We start from the raw sequence: 14,880 nt of genomic DNA, 5'->3' as shown, positions 1-14,880 counted from the left end.
GATTTGGCGGGGTAATTTATGTGCAGAGCGGTGGCAGACTTTAGGGTGTGCAAGTAAGTCAATGGAGATGGGTGCAGCAAGGTTCTTCACCGAGATGGGCAACTTCAATGGGCGAGTGAAGACTTGGGATTCGGAGTCGGAGAACGGATTGAATTTATAGGCTCTTCCTGCGTACACTAGCTAATTGTCTTGTAGAGGGAGTCACAGGCTAAGGCACGGCACATGGCCGGAGAGGGAATCATCATCAGGTTGCAGTAGTATCTTCTTACAGACCATTGACAGCCAGCGGACGGATACGATGCTGGGCTGCAAAATGATTCCCTGAGCTGCACATAATTAGCGGGGCACGCAAACATAAACACCTTCGTCTTTATTGGCTGCCCATAGTGTTTTGGGGCTTGTCAAGGGAGCCTCAGTGTCCTGGCCACGATTTTCACCGCCAGGATATTTGCCCCGCGCTTGGAGGGGGGAACGGCTCCAACAAGGCATTACCTGCGCTTGTGGATATAGCAAGAGAATCTAGCATACGAGCCGCACGCGACCGCTACCTTGCGTGCTTGCATGAGGTATCTCAAAATGAGGCAAGAGTTGCAACGGATCTAACCCAAGCAGAGAGTTGCAGAGAACAACACTGAATGAGGCCAATGTTGGTGGGTCGGTTGCTAGCTTGTATCAAGCTAGGTAATCCTTAATCATGGATTGGACCGCATGGGTGGCTTTGACGGGGACAGAGAGAGGCCAAATTCAAGTGATATAGTATGCGTATTGATGACTCGGTAGTGGGTGGAAAATCATGTGGCTTTAGCGGAGATAGCTGCAAGCCATAACAGAAGCCACCATTGTCAGTGAGACCGCTTATTCTCCCTGTGCTAGAGCTCGATATTGTCACCCATTATTATTATTGTCATCTTCCTTGTTGTATTTATTGTCATCCCTGCTACTATCGTCCTGCACAGGAAAGATAGCCGCCCAGATGCAGGGAAAGGCGGTTGCTTTTCAATGTGTCCTGACTTGATGGAGTAAGGTAGTGGAACAGGTACCGACCCGACGGGCATGGCTCATTCCCGTCCACGTCGTGGCACGGCTCCGGCAAAACAGCAGGGCCGGGCCCACAGTAAAAAAACCAATATCATGGCTCAGAATTCGCGCTGTCTTTCAACATTTCTCCTCTTTTCTCTTCACCTAATCATAAAACAATCCTCCTTATTCACTCTGGCTTTCACGTTATCAATGAATGCGCTTGGAGGGGAAATAGGAGGAGAGATGGATGAACTTTCGCCCACTTACCCTCTGACCCGTGGCAGCTTCTGCTGTGTTGGTGATTGGAGAAATTTTCGTGGCGATACATGCTCTCTGCGCCGCCTCTGGCTGAATGCCGCGTGTTTACCACCGCCCTCTTCCTAGTAATCTACTCCTACAAAGCCTTGCGTGACGCCTACACTGGCGCCCCGGTTGTCGACGATGCTGTCAAAATTTGCACGCCGTTGCGTCAACCCGCTGTTCCTCCAGGTGACTGGGCCAAGGTGCAGAATTTTTGCCGCACAGTGCAAGCGCACAGTGCCTTTCGGGATCTAGAGATGTCCGACTCGCAACTGTCATCTCATCTCAAACGTGGGATCTCTGGCGCTCGTATGAACGAAGTCCACTACGTGACTATACTATGTACTTGCTCGAACCCGCATCCTCGCAAGCAGACCAGCACGATGTTTGACCAAACAACGGGACAGGTCTTCAAGGAAGTGACGGCTCCGCGCCCTCCGGACGCCTACCAAAATGGTCGTGACTGGTCCAGGCGAACTGGTCGTCCACCTCGCAAGGGACGCAGCGGACAGGGCAGAAAGGGTCCCAGGGCGTTGGCCGATATGGCTATGCATTTGGTCGCAGAAAACATTGGCGACGTGACGGAGCAGCATCTTGCCCGCGATGATCTGCCAAAGAGGTACCTGTGGAGGATATGGCGCCTGCTGGAAAACAGGTTCGTTCTGCCTCTGCGCATGCGGCAGTGATACCTAACTATATCTAACACTGATCTTCAGGGGCGTATGCTTCCAGGCATGGAAGATTTTCTCCAAGTCCCTTCTGGCCGAAGACGATGAAAAGACGTTGGCTCTCTATCGCTACCGCCAGCACATTTGTCAACCAACTGAGAACCTGCGTCACTACCTCAGACCGCTCGAGTCTACCGCGTTTGACTTCGTCTCCCATCTGGTCATTGCGGGCAACTGCTCCTTTGCCGAAAATGAGGTGTTACTTCTCGCGAATATGAAAAACCTTGGCATTCTCGAGATCATTCAGCCAGCCGATGAACTTCGCATGGTGTTCCCAAACGTCGACGACCGGCTCATCAGGGGCTGGACTGAGATGAATGACCCCTTTCCACTCCTGAGGATCTTGAGGCTCTGGAGTGATGAGTCGACGACTACGCAGTCGCTCAAATACGTGTCCAAATTTCCATCGCTCGTCCTCTACGACGTCAATGCCGCGAGGAGTGACTGGGCCGGAGCCGCTGAAGCTGCCGTTGAAGAAGGCTGGCAAATGGAAGAGCCTGAGCATGGCCCGAATGATACCCTCCTGTGGTATCTGTTGCTTTTCGACTCCGTTGAGGAGAGCAAACCACGACAGCTGCAAGGCCTAGCTCGCAACATAAACGAAGGGCTAATGAACTTTTGTCTATCCAGCAGCCAGCCCATCAAATTGATTCATGCGCAAGAGGCTCCGGCGTTTCTCGACCACTTGGGAGACTCTGCGAAGAGCAACCTGTCCATGTACGTCGACGTGCCAGGCTATGAAGCACAAACTTGTAAGGGATTTCCATTCGAAACCTGGGCTTTTTGGTTGTATTCCTTTATTGGCCAGTTGATCAAGGACAGCGACTTGAAGCGAGTTGGCCTGTCGTCGGACATGAGCGTCGTTTCTGAGAAGCTGGTTCTCCCCTCCAAACCCCTGGCTTGCTTACAATTGGGCCACCTTGGCGGCAGGCCAGGTATTACACCCGCTGTGTCATACGTGCGAAGAGGATTATTCTCCACGAGGAGATACACGTTCTTCAGGAATTCGGCGTCTAGCAAGAACCAGGATTCTGTGCAGAATGCGACAGAACTCATGAAGCCCTCGGTACAACTTGGTAACGTCGAGACAGGGTTGAACCCGAACCGCAAGAAAAGAAGGCGTCTGGACGACATTTTACAGTCCTTTTTAGGTTCTTGAGAGGAGTGGCAAACATGGCATCTTGGTGCTGTGAGGAGCATCCAAAACATTGTACGGGCCAAGGCCTACCTTATATAATACCGTGGCGTTATCGGTCGCTGGCCTGAAACAGTTAAGAAATCACAGCAGACGTGTGTCTCGAGAAATAATTTCATTCATAAAATTCATGGCTTCATTTTGATCCCCAAAGTTGACGCCGCATTCTAGATGATGACAATAATGAACCCTCCCCAGCAGGTATATCCATCCTTGCGCTTAGTATCCAAAATCTTCTGTACAGGCCCTTACAACATGGGCTTCAGATCCTCAGCGACGGTAAATGGCGCCTCGGTCTTGCTCTTAATTTCCTCCACCGTCACACCGTCCGCGATCTCAATCAGGGTCAGGCCGTGAGCGAAGTCGACGTCGAAGACACCCTGTCACCCGCGTGTTAGCTACGTTGCAAAATCTTGAACAGCGCATTGTCGACTTACCAGTTCAGTGATGATTCTTGACACGCAAGCACGGCCGGTCAGAGGGAAAGCGCACTGCTTAACAATCTTGGGGTTGCCCTTCTTGTCCGTGTGCTCCATGGTGACAACGACCTTGGTGGCGCTGGGGTTGCTGACAAGATCCATGGCACCGCCGAAACCCTTGACCTTACCAGGCAACATCCAGTTCGCAAGGTCACCGGTGGAGCTGACCTGCATGGCACCCAGGATAGTAAGGTTGATGCGGCCACTGCGGATCATGCCGAAGCTCTCCTCGCTGCCAAAGACGGCGGCACCGGGCTTGAGCGTGACCGTCTCCTTGCCCGCGTTGATGAGGTCGGCATCTTCCTCGCCCTTCTTGGGGTAGGGTCCCAGACCCAAAATGCCGTTCTCGGACTGGAGCTGGACCTCAACCTCGGGGCCAACGAAGCCCGGGGCGAGCATCGGCATGCCGATGCCGAGGTTGGCGTACATGCCGTTCTTGAACTCCTTGGCGGCACGTCTGACAATGAGCTCACGCTTGGCGGCAGTGTCGCCGCTGCCGAGCGCCTTCTTGGCATCGGGGTCGTTCTCATCCTTGGCGAAGGTGTACTTCTCAATGTTCTTCTCGGTGGTGCTCTGGATGACTCGCTTGACATAGATACCGGGCAGGTGGACGGCCTCAGGGGAGATCTCACCAGGCTCAACAATGTGCTCAGCCTCGACAATGGTCATCTTGGCGTTGCGGCCCATGGCGCCGTTAAAGTTGTTGGCGGCGAGACGGAATTGGCAGTTTCCGAGCTTGTCAGCCTTGTAGGCCTTGACAAAAGCGTAGTCACCGGCAATGCTCTCCTCGAGGAGGTAGGACTTTCCGTTGAAGACCTTGACGTCCTTGGGGTAGGAAAATTGGTCGGGGGAGCCATCGGCCTTGTTCCTGAGAGGGAGTTCACCGGTCTGAACGACAGTGCCGAAGGCGGCGGGGGTGTAGAAGGCGGGAATGCCCTTGCCGCCAGCAGCGCAGCGCTCGGCGAGGGTGCCCTGAGGGGTGAGCTCGAGCTCGACCTCACCGGTAAGGTACATCTTCTCAAAGGTCTTGTTCTCGCCAATGTAGCTGGCAACCATCTTCTTGATCTGTTTGGTCTTGAGCAGCTGGCCAAGGCCGGAAGTGTCGGTGCCGGCATTGTTTGAGACTGCAGTAAGGCCGGTGATCTCGGGCTTCTTGAGAACCTCGTTGATCAAGGTATCGGGAACACCACAGAGGCCGAAACCGCCGCACAGAAGCGTGGAGTTTGACTTCATGTCCTTGAGAGCCTCGGTGGCCGAGGGGTAGACTTTGTTGATCTCTGCCCTACGTGCCGTCGCAGAGAATGCGCGGGCGAGGACGGCAGTCGGCTGTTCATGGCAGGAGAGTCAGTCTGAGCCGGGGCTCATTGCAAGGCCTCCAACGGATCCAGGTCTACGTACGTTGGAGCCATGGCGGGCATAGGCTCTCAATGAGCGCGCATACAGAGCTGCTGAAGGCATCGTGATTGTGCTTTGGCCACGAGTGGGACTACGGGGAACAGGACGAGGGGCAGCGTTGGAGACGGATAGGCCGTGGATGTTTTACCTCAATGTAAGAGGGTAGCGGAGAAGCATCAACAGAACCAGCGGAGAGGCCAGAGAGGAATTGGAGTGAAGGAGGGGACAATTTCTCTTCAAGAGAAGCTGCGCGAGGGGTCCCGGATCAATTTATTGCAGCTACGTGCTCCTAGCATCCAAGGCCGTGGGTTGCCGTCGCTGCGGAAATCGCAGTGTCTAGTGTCGGGGGGTGTATGCTGCTCCGCCCCTTCGGGATTGGGCTCGGCAAGAGGATGCGGACGATGGATTGACTGGTGGGCTTGGACCTGGAAGCTGGTCGCACAGCTCTCGGCATCCCTACCTCGGGGTGTCTTTCAGCGGTTAACCCCCCTCAGGTTCCGCGACTCGGAAAGTGGCGGGGCTAAACGTTTTGGCGCCTGGGCCTGGGGTTGCTGCAGTGGTGCATCGTCGTCGTTGACGCCAATGGAACTGGGGAAAGGGCCCCTGACACCTGAAGGAACTTCCCCCGCAAAGGCAATTGTATGTGCCTCAGTGCGGCGGCCCGCAACCTCGATCCCGACCTCTGAAAAACGGACAGAGTGATGGCAGACGTCCATACCCACTAATGGCACTGTATGTGCATGCTGCCATCCGCCCGTTTGTACAGTACCTAAGCAACGAGTAGCGTTTCAATTCATACGGTACGGTCCGGTTCGGCTGGCGGCGCCGTTTGCCGAAGACTCTGCCGAAGACCTGACTGAGCAGTATGCGAGTCCGCTCCGGTTACTTCCTTTGCAACTATTATGCTTTTTGTGATCAATAAACATGCGCTTGGTTGTTGGTTATGTCAATGCGATACCGGCGATCGACCCCAGACACATGCATTTAGGAGACGGGAAGCTTGGTCGTCCCTTGCGTGCGTCAATCCAGGCACAAACGTCCCTCTGTGCCTTGGATACCTTACATAAACTTAGGTTGTTTCCGGTGCGTATTCCGGGTCCGGTACTCGAGCTACTGCCGTAGTACCTTATCTGGTTGCCATCCGATGTTTCTGGGTTTTTTTTTCCGAAGCATTCCGCTGGGGCATTCGAACAAAACTCAGTTGCCTTGACAGAACACATGCAAATCGTTCAGATTTGTAGACGTTGCTAGGCACACCCGGCCAGTCTTACGCATAAGTTCGGGCTCGCAGTGTACTCAACTGCCAAAAGAAAACGGCATCGCGTCAAGCCTTTTGTGTTCTTTGTAGATGAGGCCGATTTGGCTGCAGGTCACAGTCTGGGGCAACTACCCGTAAAAGACACCAGTGGGGCTGCTGCAGTAGGTCTAGGTGTCTTATCGGGCGATCGGTCAGGGATAAATTTTCTCCCACCTCTTATCGGAGCCCCACGCTTCAAAAAATTTCCAGCATCGCGGTCGTGCATGCGCAAGCAGGCTGAGGTTGTCGTGCTCCTGTGAGTCTGCAAGCCTACCTATGCGCTTGTCAGCCTCCAATTCAGCAGCCCCTTGCACAGAACATTGCTGGGTCTCCCACACAGTTGTTCAAGATGGAGCAGAGCCCCAAAAGACGCAAGGTTTCCCACCAGGGCAACACGAGGAGTACAGTCAACATTGCGACGGCGAGCCCGTTTGTCCTGCAGACCGACGAACTTTTGAAGGAGGTAAAGGTCGACTACACGAAGGCGCTGAGCGGCGCGGATAGCCTGCTCCATAAAATCAAGAACCTCATCGATGAAATTGAGTCTCACGGCCCCATCTCCGTTAGTTTATCTCCCATCTTCCTGTTGCGACTTAACATGTTGATGTTTCTTAGATCGCCGAAGCCACCCGTAAGTTTCAAAAGACCCATCGAATCAAGATTCCCTACCCCGAGCCGAAACCGAGCGATGATGCGCCTTACAACCTTTCGTACGAGAAGCCCTCGGCCTACAACGTCGTCGGTAGCTATGTCTCGAGAACCATGGTCAAGGCGCAGGCAAACAAGGGCGTGGACATGATCGTGCAGATGCCAGCGTCGCTTTTCCAAGAAAGAGATTACCAGAGCATGCGCTACTTCTACAGGAGAGCATACTACATTGCCAACATTGCGGCAAGTCTGCGCAAGGAGCTGGGAGACTCCGCTGATCTGGAATTCGAGTACTTGAACGGAAACACGCTACTGCCAGTCCTGACCATTCGACCGAACGACGGCACGACTAGCGAGGAAGACAAGGCGTCAAAGGCAGACTTCGTCATCCGAATCATCCCTTGTGCCCCTGGAGGTATCTTTCCTAAGACAAAGTTACATCCCGCAGCCAACAGCAACCGTATTGGACAACCCGAGAACTCCAAAGAGGCGACACCTTTTTACAGCTCTACTGTCAAGGCCGAGGATACCTTCGTCACCTATCTTCGCGTTCTCACGCGTGCCAAGACCGATTGCGCAGCTTTTACGGATGCTTGCATACTTGGGAGGATTTGGCTTCAACAGAGAGGCTTGGGGAGCTCGCTTGCTGCCGGCGGCTTTGGTCATTTTGAGTGGGCGGTCATGATGGCACTTCTTCTCCAAACAGGCGGTCGCAACGGCCAACCCGCTCTATCTTCGGCGTTGAGCAGCACCGAGCTTTTCAAGGCCACGGTGCAGTTTCTCGCCTCCACCGAGTTCTCAAAGAAGCCTTTTGTTTTCGGTACTTACAAGCAGGGGACCGACATTATTCGCGAGAATGGCCCTGTCATGTTCGATCCGGAGCGTGAGGTAAACATTCTGTATAAGATGAGTCCTTGGTCAGCGAGCCTGCTTCATTTCCACGCCTGCACGACCATGGATGTGCTCAATGACCCCCTAGCCAACCAATTCGAGCCGACATTTATCACCAAAGCCGACGTGCCATTGCAGCTTTTCGACGCCATCTTCGAGATTCGCAACGTTGACAGCCATTCGAAGAGCAATAGCCCCGATCGACGTGGAGCTGTTTGGGATCTTAGTTTCAAGGCGTACACGGTTCTCAAGAAGGCCCTGAAGGACAGATCGCAGTTAATTCACTTCCAGACAAAGGATACTGCATCGTGGCCCATCGCAGGCAAAGAGCCCCGCAACGTTGCTAACATCCAGGTTGGCGTCATTTTTGATTCGGCTAACATGGGCCGGTTGATGGAGTACGGTCCCTCCGCTGAGCTCGAAAAGGAGGCGGCCAAGTTCCGGAAGTTCTGGGGCGACAAGGCCGAGCTGCGACGTTTCCAGGATGGCAGCATTCTTGAGTGCGTACCGTGGAACAACAAGACCGCGGCCGGCATCTGCGAGGAAATCGTTCGATACGCTCTTCAACGCCATTTGAGCCTCGGTCCTGGTGACCTTCGATTCCATGATGCCGAACCCCCCTCATCTCTAGGCTTCACCCCTCTCGATAGGGATGCCTTCGAGGCGGCGAGGAAGGCCTTCCGAGCCCTGGAGTCAGACATTCGCGGCTTGGAAGACCTACCCCTCTCCATTAGGCAGTTGTCGCCTATTGTACCAGAACTTCGATCTTCCTCTGTCACCGCGCCCATTGCCGCCTCCCAAAAGACCCCTCCATCAATGGATGTCAACTTGTATTTTGAGGTTTCGAGCAAGTGGCCGGAGAACTTGGTCGCAATCCAGGAAACCAAGATCGAGTTTCTGCTTGACATCGACCGAAGATTGAAGGCTGTCAATGACAACATCACAACTAGCCTGGGCCGCGACAACGCAGCTCGTGAGATCGACAACCTGGCGTATCTCGACATCATTTACGACACCGGTGCTGCGTTCCGATTGCGCATCTTTGCCGAGCCGGAGGAGACACTCCTTGACAGGCAAGCCAAGAACAAGACGCTCGACCCGCAGACGAGAGCGGACGCCGAGGAAGCCCTCTTTGACATCAACTGGCGGTATAAGCACCTCCCGCTGCACACGCAGACGATCACAACTTACTGCACCCGCTTCACCACGCTGTCAACAACAATTCGTCTAGTCAAGCATTGGTTCAACGCCCACAAGCTTGCCAGCCACGTCAGTGAAGAGCTCATTGAGCTCCTTGTCTTGCGCGTGTTCCTCCAGCCACACCCCTGGAAGACCCCGTCTAGCGCTATGTCAGGCTTCCTACGCACTATCCTCTTCCTCTCGAGATGGGACTGGCGCGATGAGCCCCTCATTGTTGACTCCTCAGACGACATGTCCGCAGAAGATAGATCCGTCGTCCAAAAACACCTGGAGGCTTGGCGTGCTCGCGATCCCAATATGAACCACGCTGTCCTTTTCGTCGCCACCCCGCACGACCATTCAGGGCTGGCTTACACCCGCCACGGGCCCTCCAAACTCCTCGCAACCCGCATGACTCGTCTCGCCAAGGCCGCCAGCAAGCTCATCAGAGAGCAAGGCATCGCCCTCGACATCGCTCAACTCTTCCAGCCCTCGCTCAGCGACTATGACGTGCTTATCCATCTATCGACCTCAGCCTTGAAGCGCGTGGTCCGCGATGCCGCCGCCGAGGCCGGCATTCGCCACTCTCTCTTCAAGAATCTGGACGCGCGTACGGGCAAGGTGCCCCTGCCCTTGAGTAGGTCACCGGCGGCGGTCCTGCTCAACGAGCTGCAGATGGCGTACGAGGATACTCTCATCTTCTTCCACGGCGCTCCCGAAGACTCGGTCATTGGTGCCATCTGGCAACCCAAGCTGAGGAGACAAAACTTCCGCGTAGGTCTGCCGTACAACTTCCGTCAAGTGGATAGTGAAGAAGACGACGTGGTTGAAGTCAACAAACCCGCTGTCTTGCTCGAAATTGCAAGGATCGGGGGCGACTTGGTAAAAAGAATTGAGGATATGTCATAGGTACAGGGAAATACATTTGTACATGTTTGATATGTTGGCGTAGCGAGCCGGGAAATGGTAGATAAAAGTCAGCGATCGAAGGATCACACCAAGTATTAAAATGCTCAGTCAATTGTTTCCGAGCCGATGCCTATTAAAAGAAAATGTCTTTGGTCATGCTGATTATAGTCGTATTCAACCTGATTTCCCTTGATCAAACGCCATGCCATGATATAAAATGCCTATGCACACCAAGACGCTCGTATGCACATAAACATCCCCACCCCTTCGGGAGTCCAATAAAACCCGCACAACCCCCGAGTTCATTCAAGTCATCTACTGCAGGAGCTTCTGGTCCCGGCTGCTGTCTGCGACCTGCTGGGTAGAGAAGGCGCAGAACTTGTCCTTAATGGCGACCACCTCGTACGTTCCTTCTTGGCTTGCACGGATGATCTTGCTGCTCTCGTACGAAACGTCGTGTCGGGTCTCAAGCACCACGCTCTTCTGGCCCTTCTTGGCGTTGGAGCTTCGAGTGTACGTAAACTCGTACGGCGGCGTGCCCCAGAACTCGAAAAGGATCTCGACCTCGTTGCCTTCATGGATATCCACGCGAGTCTGTCTGCCCCTGCTGATTTTGACGGCGGGGAGTGGGTGAATCTTCTTAGTAATATCAACAGAGGCACGACACTCTGATGCCTTGTCAGAGATGGAGGTGATGGTGAAGTCGCCAGGAGATTCGGCGATACGGCGGAAGTTGGTTGTGCCCGATTTGGCCTTGCGTTGGTGCCCCTGGAAATCATACCAGATCTCGAAGGGAGGCGTGCCGGAGAGCGTGTAAGCGATACGTTCGCCGACGCAGTAGTCCTCTCGGCTCTCCAGGGGATAGATTGCGGGCGCGTCATAAAGGTGGACTTGCACGGTCGGCGCTCCGATCTCATACTTTTTCTGGCAGCCACGAGCATCTCTAACCTCGCGAATGCGGACATGTTGGATTCCGAGGCGCAAGTGCTGTCTGGGTATGTGAATGCCGTAAGAGTTAGACTGGATGGACGGGATTCTGTACGTCTCAGGGACAGTGCCGCTGTGATGCTTAATCTCAATTTCCACGTAAAAAGGAGCGACACCATTTAGCGTAATGGGGATGGTGTCCTCGCTCTCTTGCTCCGTATTGCAATACTTGAACGACTGGCCAGGCTTCACGAAGGAGGCGGACGGCTTGGCGTTAACCCGCTGGTTGAGGGTGAGAGGGCTGAAGTTTCTGTCGCTGTTATAGAGATTATCTGCTAACGCGGAGAACTTGTACGCATATTCTCCAGGCTTCGAGGTATCCATGCCAATGGATGCCTTATTGAGAGCGGTATCGAATTCCTTCCGGATGCTGGATCCAGAATTCTTACCAGAACCAGTTCCCGGGAAGGGCTTGTGGAAAAGATCGTATTCGACACGGAAAGGGGCCGAACCTATCAAATTATCAGTCCGGAGCTCTGTGGAATGAGATGAACATCTTACCCTTGAGGCTGACCTCGAACGAATCGATATCACCTTCACACACATCACGCTTCACAAATGCAGCTGCATCCGAAGTTATGGTATCAGTCTGGACTAGCTTGATCTCAGGGCGAGGATACCAGTCAACCTTGAACTGGGATGCCTGGGGGTCGACAATGCCAGGACAGCTGTCGGCGACATCAATGATTTCGTAGGTGCCGCGGGACTTGACAGTAAGGATCTCATTGGCGTTCCTAGCCGTCTTCTTGAGAATAACATCACCGGCTTCAACGTTGCGGTACGATACAGTCCAAGGGCCGTCGCCCTGAAGACGAAGTGGCAGATCAACCTTGGTGTTCTCGACCGCCATAATGTTTCGCTTGTTTTCAACCAGGCCGAATGCTGCTCTGGGCCGTTGCCGTCGGACAGAGACCTTAAGCTCGTCCTTGAGGAACGTCCGGCAGCCAGATTTATCCTGGACGCTATTGAGAGCAAGAGTGTATTCGCCACCCTTGGCTAGGGGTTTGGTCTTGATTCTGTAGTTGTTGTCCTGGATATCGGTGACGCGCTCGGATTTGCGCTTGCCATCGTGAACAACTTCCCACTCCAAAGAGAAGGGAGCGTCTCCCAGGAGCAAGATATCGACCTCGACCTGCTCCTCAAGACAGGCGCTGATAGCTCCCGTAGAATGTTGAATGATTGCGGAAGCGGCAGGCTTCACATCCGTCTCCAGCACCATGTTGGGTCCGCTCAAGGGTTGCCCTTTGTAGATGGCATCGTCAATCTGCTTGAAGATGTACTTGTGATGGCCTGCAGCCGTCGGCCTCAGCTCGATTTGCTGTCTGAGTCCGCTGACATCGACACGCTCCCTTCTGACGTTGCCATTCTGATCAACAACGTCGTACCGGACTTGGAAGGGCGGGGTCCCGATAAGATCCAAGTCCACACGAAGTCCAACGGAGTTGCCGGCGCATTTGTCGGGGATCTCCTCCGCTCGCAAGGATAGCTGGGGCTCGAGAGGGTTGAGCAACAGACATGAGGAGGGCTCTTGGATCTCCCCCTCGCACGATCCGCTAACCACTGACTTGAGCGTGTAGAGACCAGGCTCCAAGACTGATGGCTTGTCATGGGAATTCTTGGCGGCGTAGGAACCGATGGAAACCTTGCTTCCATGATCTCCGCTGTTCGTCAGAGAATCGACTGGCGAAAACTCCCAGGTCAAAGTGTGGGAAGTGTCCGGGGACGACTTTTCCGGTAACGAGAAGTTGATTGGCAGCTTGGCCCGATGGTCCTTTGCAACTTTGATGGGATTCCGCAAGTCGCATCCTCGCAGACTAGCCTTGGGGCGCTGCTTGACCAAGAAGTTGCGCACGAGGTGCTTAGGCCGGGGACGCACGTCAGCCTCCTCGGGATTCTGAACATATTTCTGGACATTGCCAAAACCATCCTGAACCTCATCCACGGCATACTGCCAATCTCCTGCGGAATCCAGAGTTTCGTTGAGTCGCACAGCCACGGATTGAGGCTTCACCCAAGAAGTATCATCGTCGTTCCCGCGGGTCAGCTGTGAAGAGGGCGAACCGAGTAAGGGCGACATGTAGTCGTCCGGCTGCAGGCTCTGAAAGTGAAAGCTGCGGTCGTTACCGTTGATCCTGCGACTGTACTGAATCTTCAACGGCGGTGTTCCGGTGACGTCAATGAAAAGATCCGACAAGTCCCTGATACATCGGCCTGCATCGTCGGGAGTGCGGAATGCAGCTTTCGGGCAGGGGACAACGTAGGTATCCTTCGTAGCGCGCTGAACCTCAAGCTTGTACTCGTCCAGTACCTTGCCAAGACGGTAGACACCCGTTTTCTTAACCGAGTACTCAATGGCAACAGCGACAGGGTTGGAATCCACCGTCTGATCCTTGATCTGCTTCGCAATCTTCTTGATCTCCCGGCTAGACAACCTTATCGTTTCCTCCTGATTGGTGTCAAGGTCGATGCGAATGAGCTCCATTTCGGCGGGAATGGTCGAATTAAATTGGATGGGCAGCTTGACGGTGTCGCGATCCTCACCGACGCAGAAAGGAATTTGCTCAAAGTTGAGTACGGCTGACCCTTCTGGGAGGATATTGATGATCTGCCTTCCCATGATCAACGAATGGTTGTGCAAGATGCTCGAGACCTTGACGGTGTGTTCGGATACGGCCACTTCCCGATCGTAGAAAACCTTCATGAAGCCAACGAGCCATGGCTGCAGTGGAATCTGCACCTCAAGTTAGTTAACCAAGTTTTTTCTTTGCTCAAGGCCCAAGGCGGGGGCTTGGCATCGGCAGACGCACGGGAACGTTGAACATCAACATGAAGTTGAAGAAGGCATGGAAGAGGAAAATAGCCATGACAACAGGTTGCGAAAGCTCCAGCCATGGTATCCTCATTTCAGGCAGGCCGAAGAGAAATCCGAAGTCGATGAAGACCCATTTCAAAAACAGCCAGGCCGAAGTGTCGTTATCCTCGACCAGCTTGATCCAGTCGTAGAACCTCCATGCCAATAGGCCAATGTATATCGCACAAGCGTAGGTGCGTTGTTGTGGTGCATCGAGGATTGTCAGGGGAATGACGGGTTCCGATGGAGGGGCGCCTCTCGAGGCATTCTCGGGAGCCAAGGGGAGGGATGACGATGTCCGCGTGGACTTTTGCGAGGATATCGATGAGTTTGGATCGGGATCTTGACGTCGGGATCTGCCTAGGGCCGCGGTCGCCGGTGTTTGTGGGAAACCACCAGTCCGCTGTCTCGGTGTTGCGCTCATCGCATGCCGCAATTAGGAACGCTTCATACGATCGTTGGATGTGGCCGAACTTGCCGGAGAATAAAGGAAGCCTTGCAACTAGATCAGGAAGGTCGAAGGAGTATGGAAAGGGCTTGCCCGGCGATGCAAGTTGCTCTTGGCGTCGTGAAGCTGGAGAATCTGGTTGCTGAACGCAGAGCGTCAAAATTTCCTGTGAATGCTCGTCACGTCCAAACGCGCCCAGCAACAACACCCACTTGCGATGACGCGGGATGTTCTGATTGGCTTACAGTGCGTCTTAAGGGCCAAATAGCGGATACTAACAGGGCGACAGCTGTTTACAGGTTTTTGGCTGTGTGTTTGCCTGTGCGAGCACCCGTAGGTACCTGTGGACGGGGAAACAGACAGTGGAGTGTGCCAACCAGCTTTATTCAGCCCCCAAAAAGCTGGGGGGTCAGCTGCGTTATGGAAAGCGCTGGGTTGACGTCGTCCCTTCCCATTCAATCCCCGCCATCATGCTTCGGAGCTTCTCTTGACAGACCGCCCATGCTAGATTGAACACAGCACGAATTCTAACCCCGTTTTATTGTTGTAAGCG

At 54.0% G+C, this 14,880-nt stretch overlaps 4 protein-coding genes across 4 annotated transcripts; 2 read left to right on the top strand and 2 right to left on the bottom strand.

The window, feature by feature from the left end:
- Positions 1-1,703: 1,703 nt before the first annotated feature.
- Positions 1,704-3,207, top strand: COL26b_003944 (uncharacterized protein; the record flags this gene model as incomplete). Its single annotated transcript, XM_053176829.1, has 2 exons — positions 1,704-1,975; positions 2,037-3,207. The coding sequence occupies 2 exons, from the start codon at positions 1,704-1,706 to the stop codon at positions 3,205-3,207; spliced, it is 1,443 nt and encodes a 480-aa protein (XP_053039151.1).
- Positions 3,208-3,491: 284 nt separating this feature from the next.
- Positions 3,492-5,180, bottom strand: COL26b_003943 (uncharacterized protein; the record flags this gene model as incomplete). Its single annotated transcript, XM_053176828.1, has 3 exons — positions 3,492-3,623; positions 3,681-5,048; positions 5,121-5,180. 3 exons carry the CDS (start codon positions 5,178-5,180, stop codon positions 3,492-3,494), a joined length of 1,560 nt encoding a protein of 519 aa, XP_053039150.1.
- A 1,583-nt stretch (positions 5,181-6,763) lies between these two features.
- COL26b_003942 (uncharacterized protein) lies at positions 6,764-10,041 on the top strand (the record flags this gene model as incomplete). Its single annotated transcript, XM_053176827.1, has 2 exons — positions 6,764-6,976; positions 7,030-10,041. The coding sequence occupies 2 exons, from the start codon at positions 6,764-6,766 to the stop codon at positions 10,039-10,041; spliced, it is 3,225 nt and encodes a 1,074-aa protein (XP_053039149.1).
- A 315-nt stretch (positions 10,042-10,356) lies between these two features.
- On the bottom strand, positions 10,357-14,303 carry COL26b_003941 (uncharacterized protein; the record flags this gene model as incomplete). Its single annotated transcript, XM_053176826.1, has 3 exons — positions 10,357-11,480; positions 11,530-13,759; positions 13,836-14,303. The coding sequence occupies 3 exons, from the start codon at positions 14,301-14,303 to the stop codon at positions 10,357-10,359; spliced, it is 3,822 nt and encodes a 1,273-aa protein (XP_053039148.1).
- Positions 14,304-14,880: the final 577 nt, after the last annotated feature.

Source organism: Colletotrichum chrysophilum, assembly GCF_026319265.1.
Source record: "Colletotrichum chrysophilum strain AFK26 chromosome Unknown scaffold_23, whole genome shotgun sequence".
Classification (NCBI taxonomy): domain Eukaryota; kingdom Fungi; phylum Ascomycota; class Sordariomycetes; order Glomerellales; family Glomerellaceae; genus Colletotrichum; species Colletotrichum chrysophilum.
This window is presented reverse-complemented; position numbering and strand designations above follow the sequence as displayed.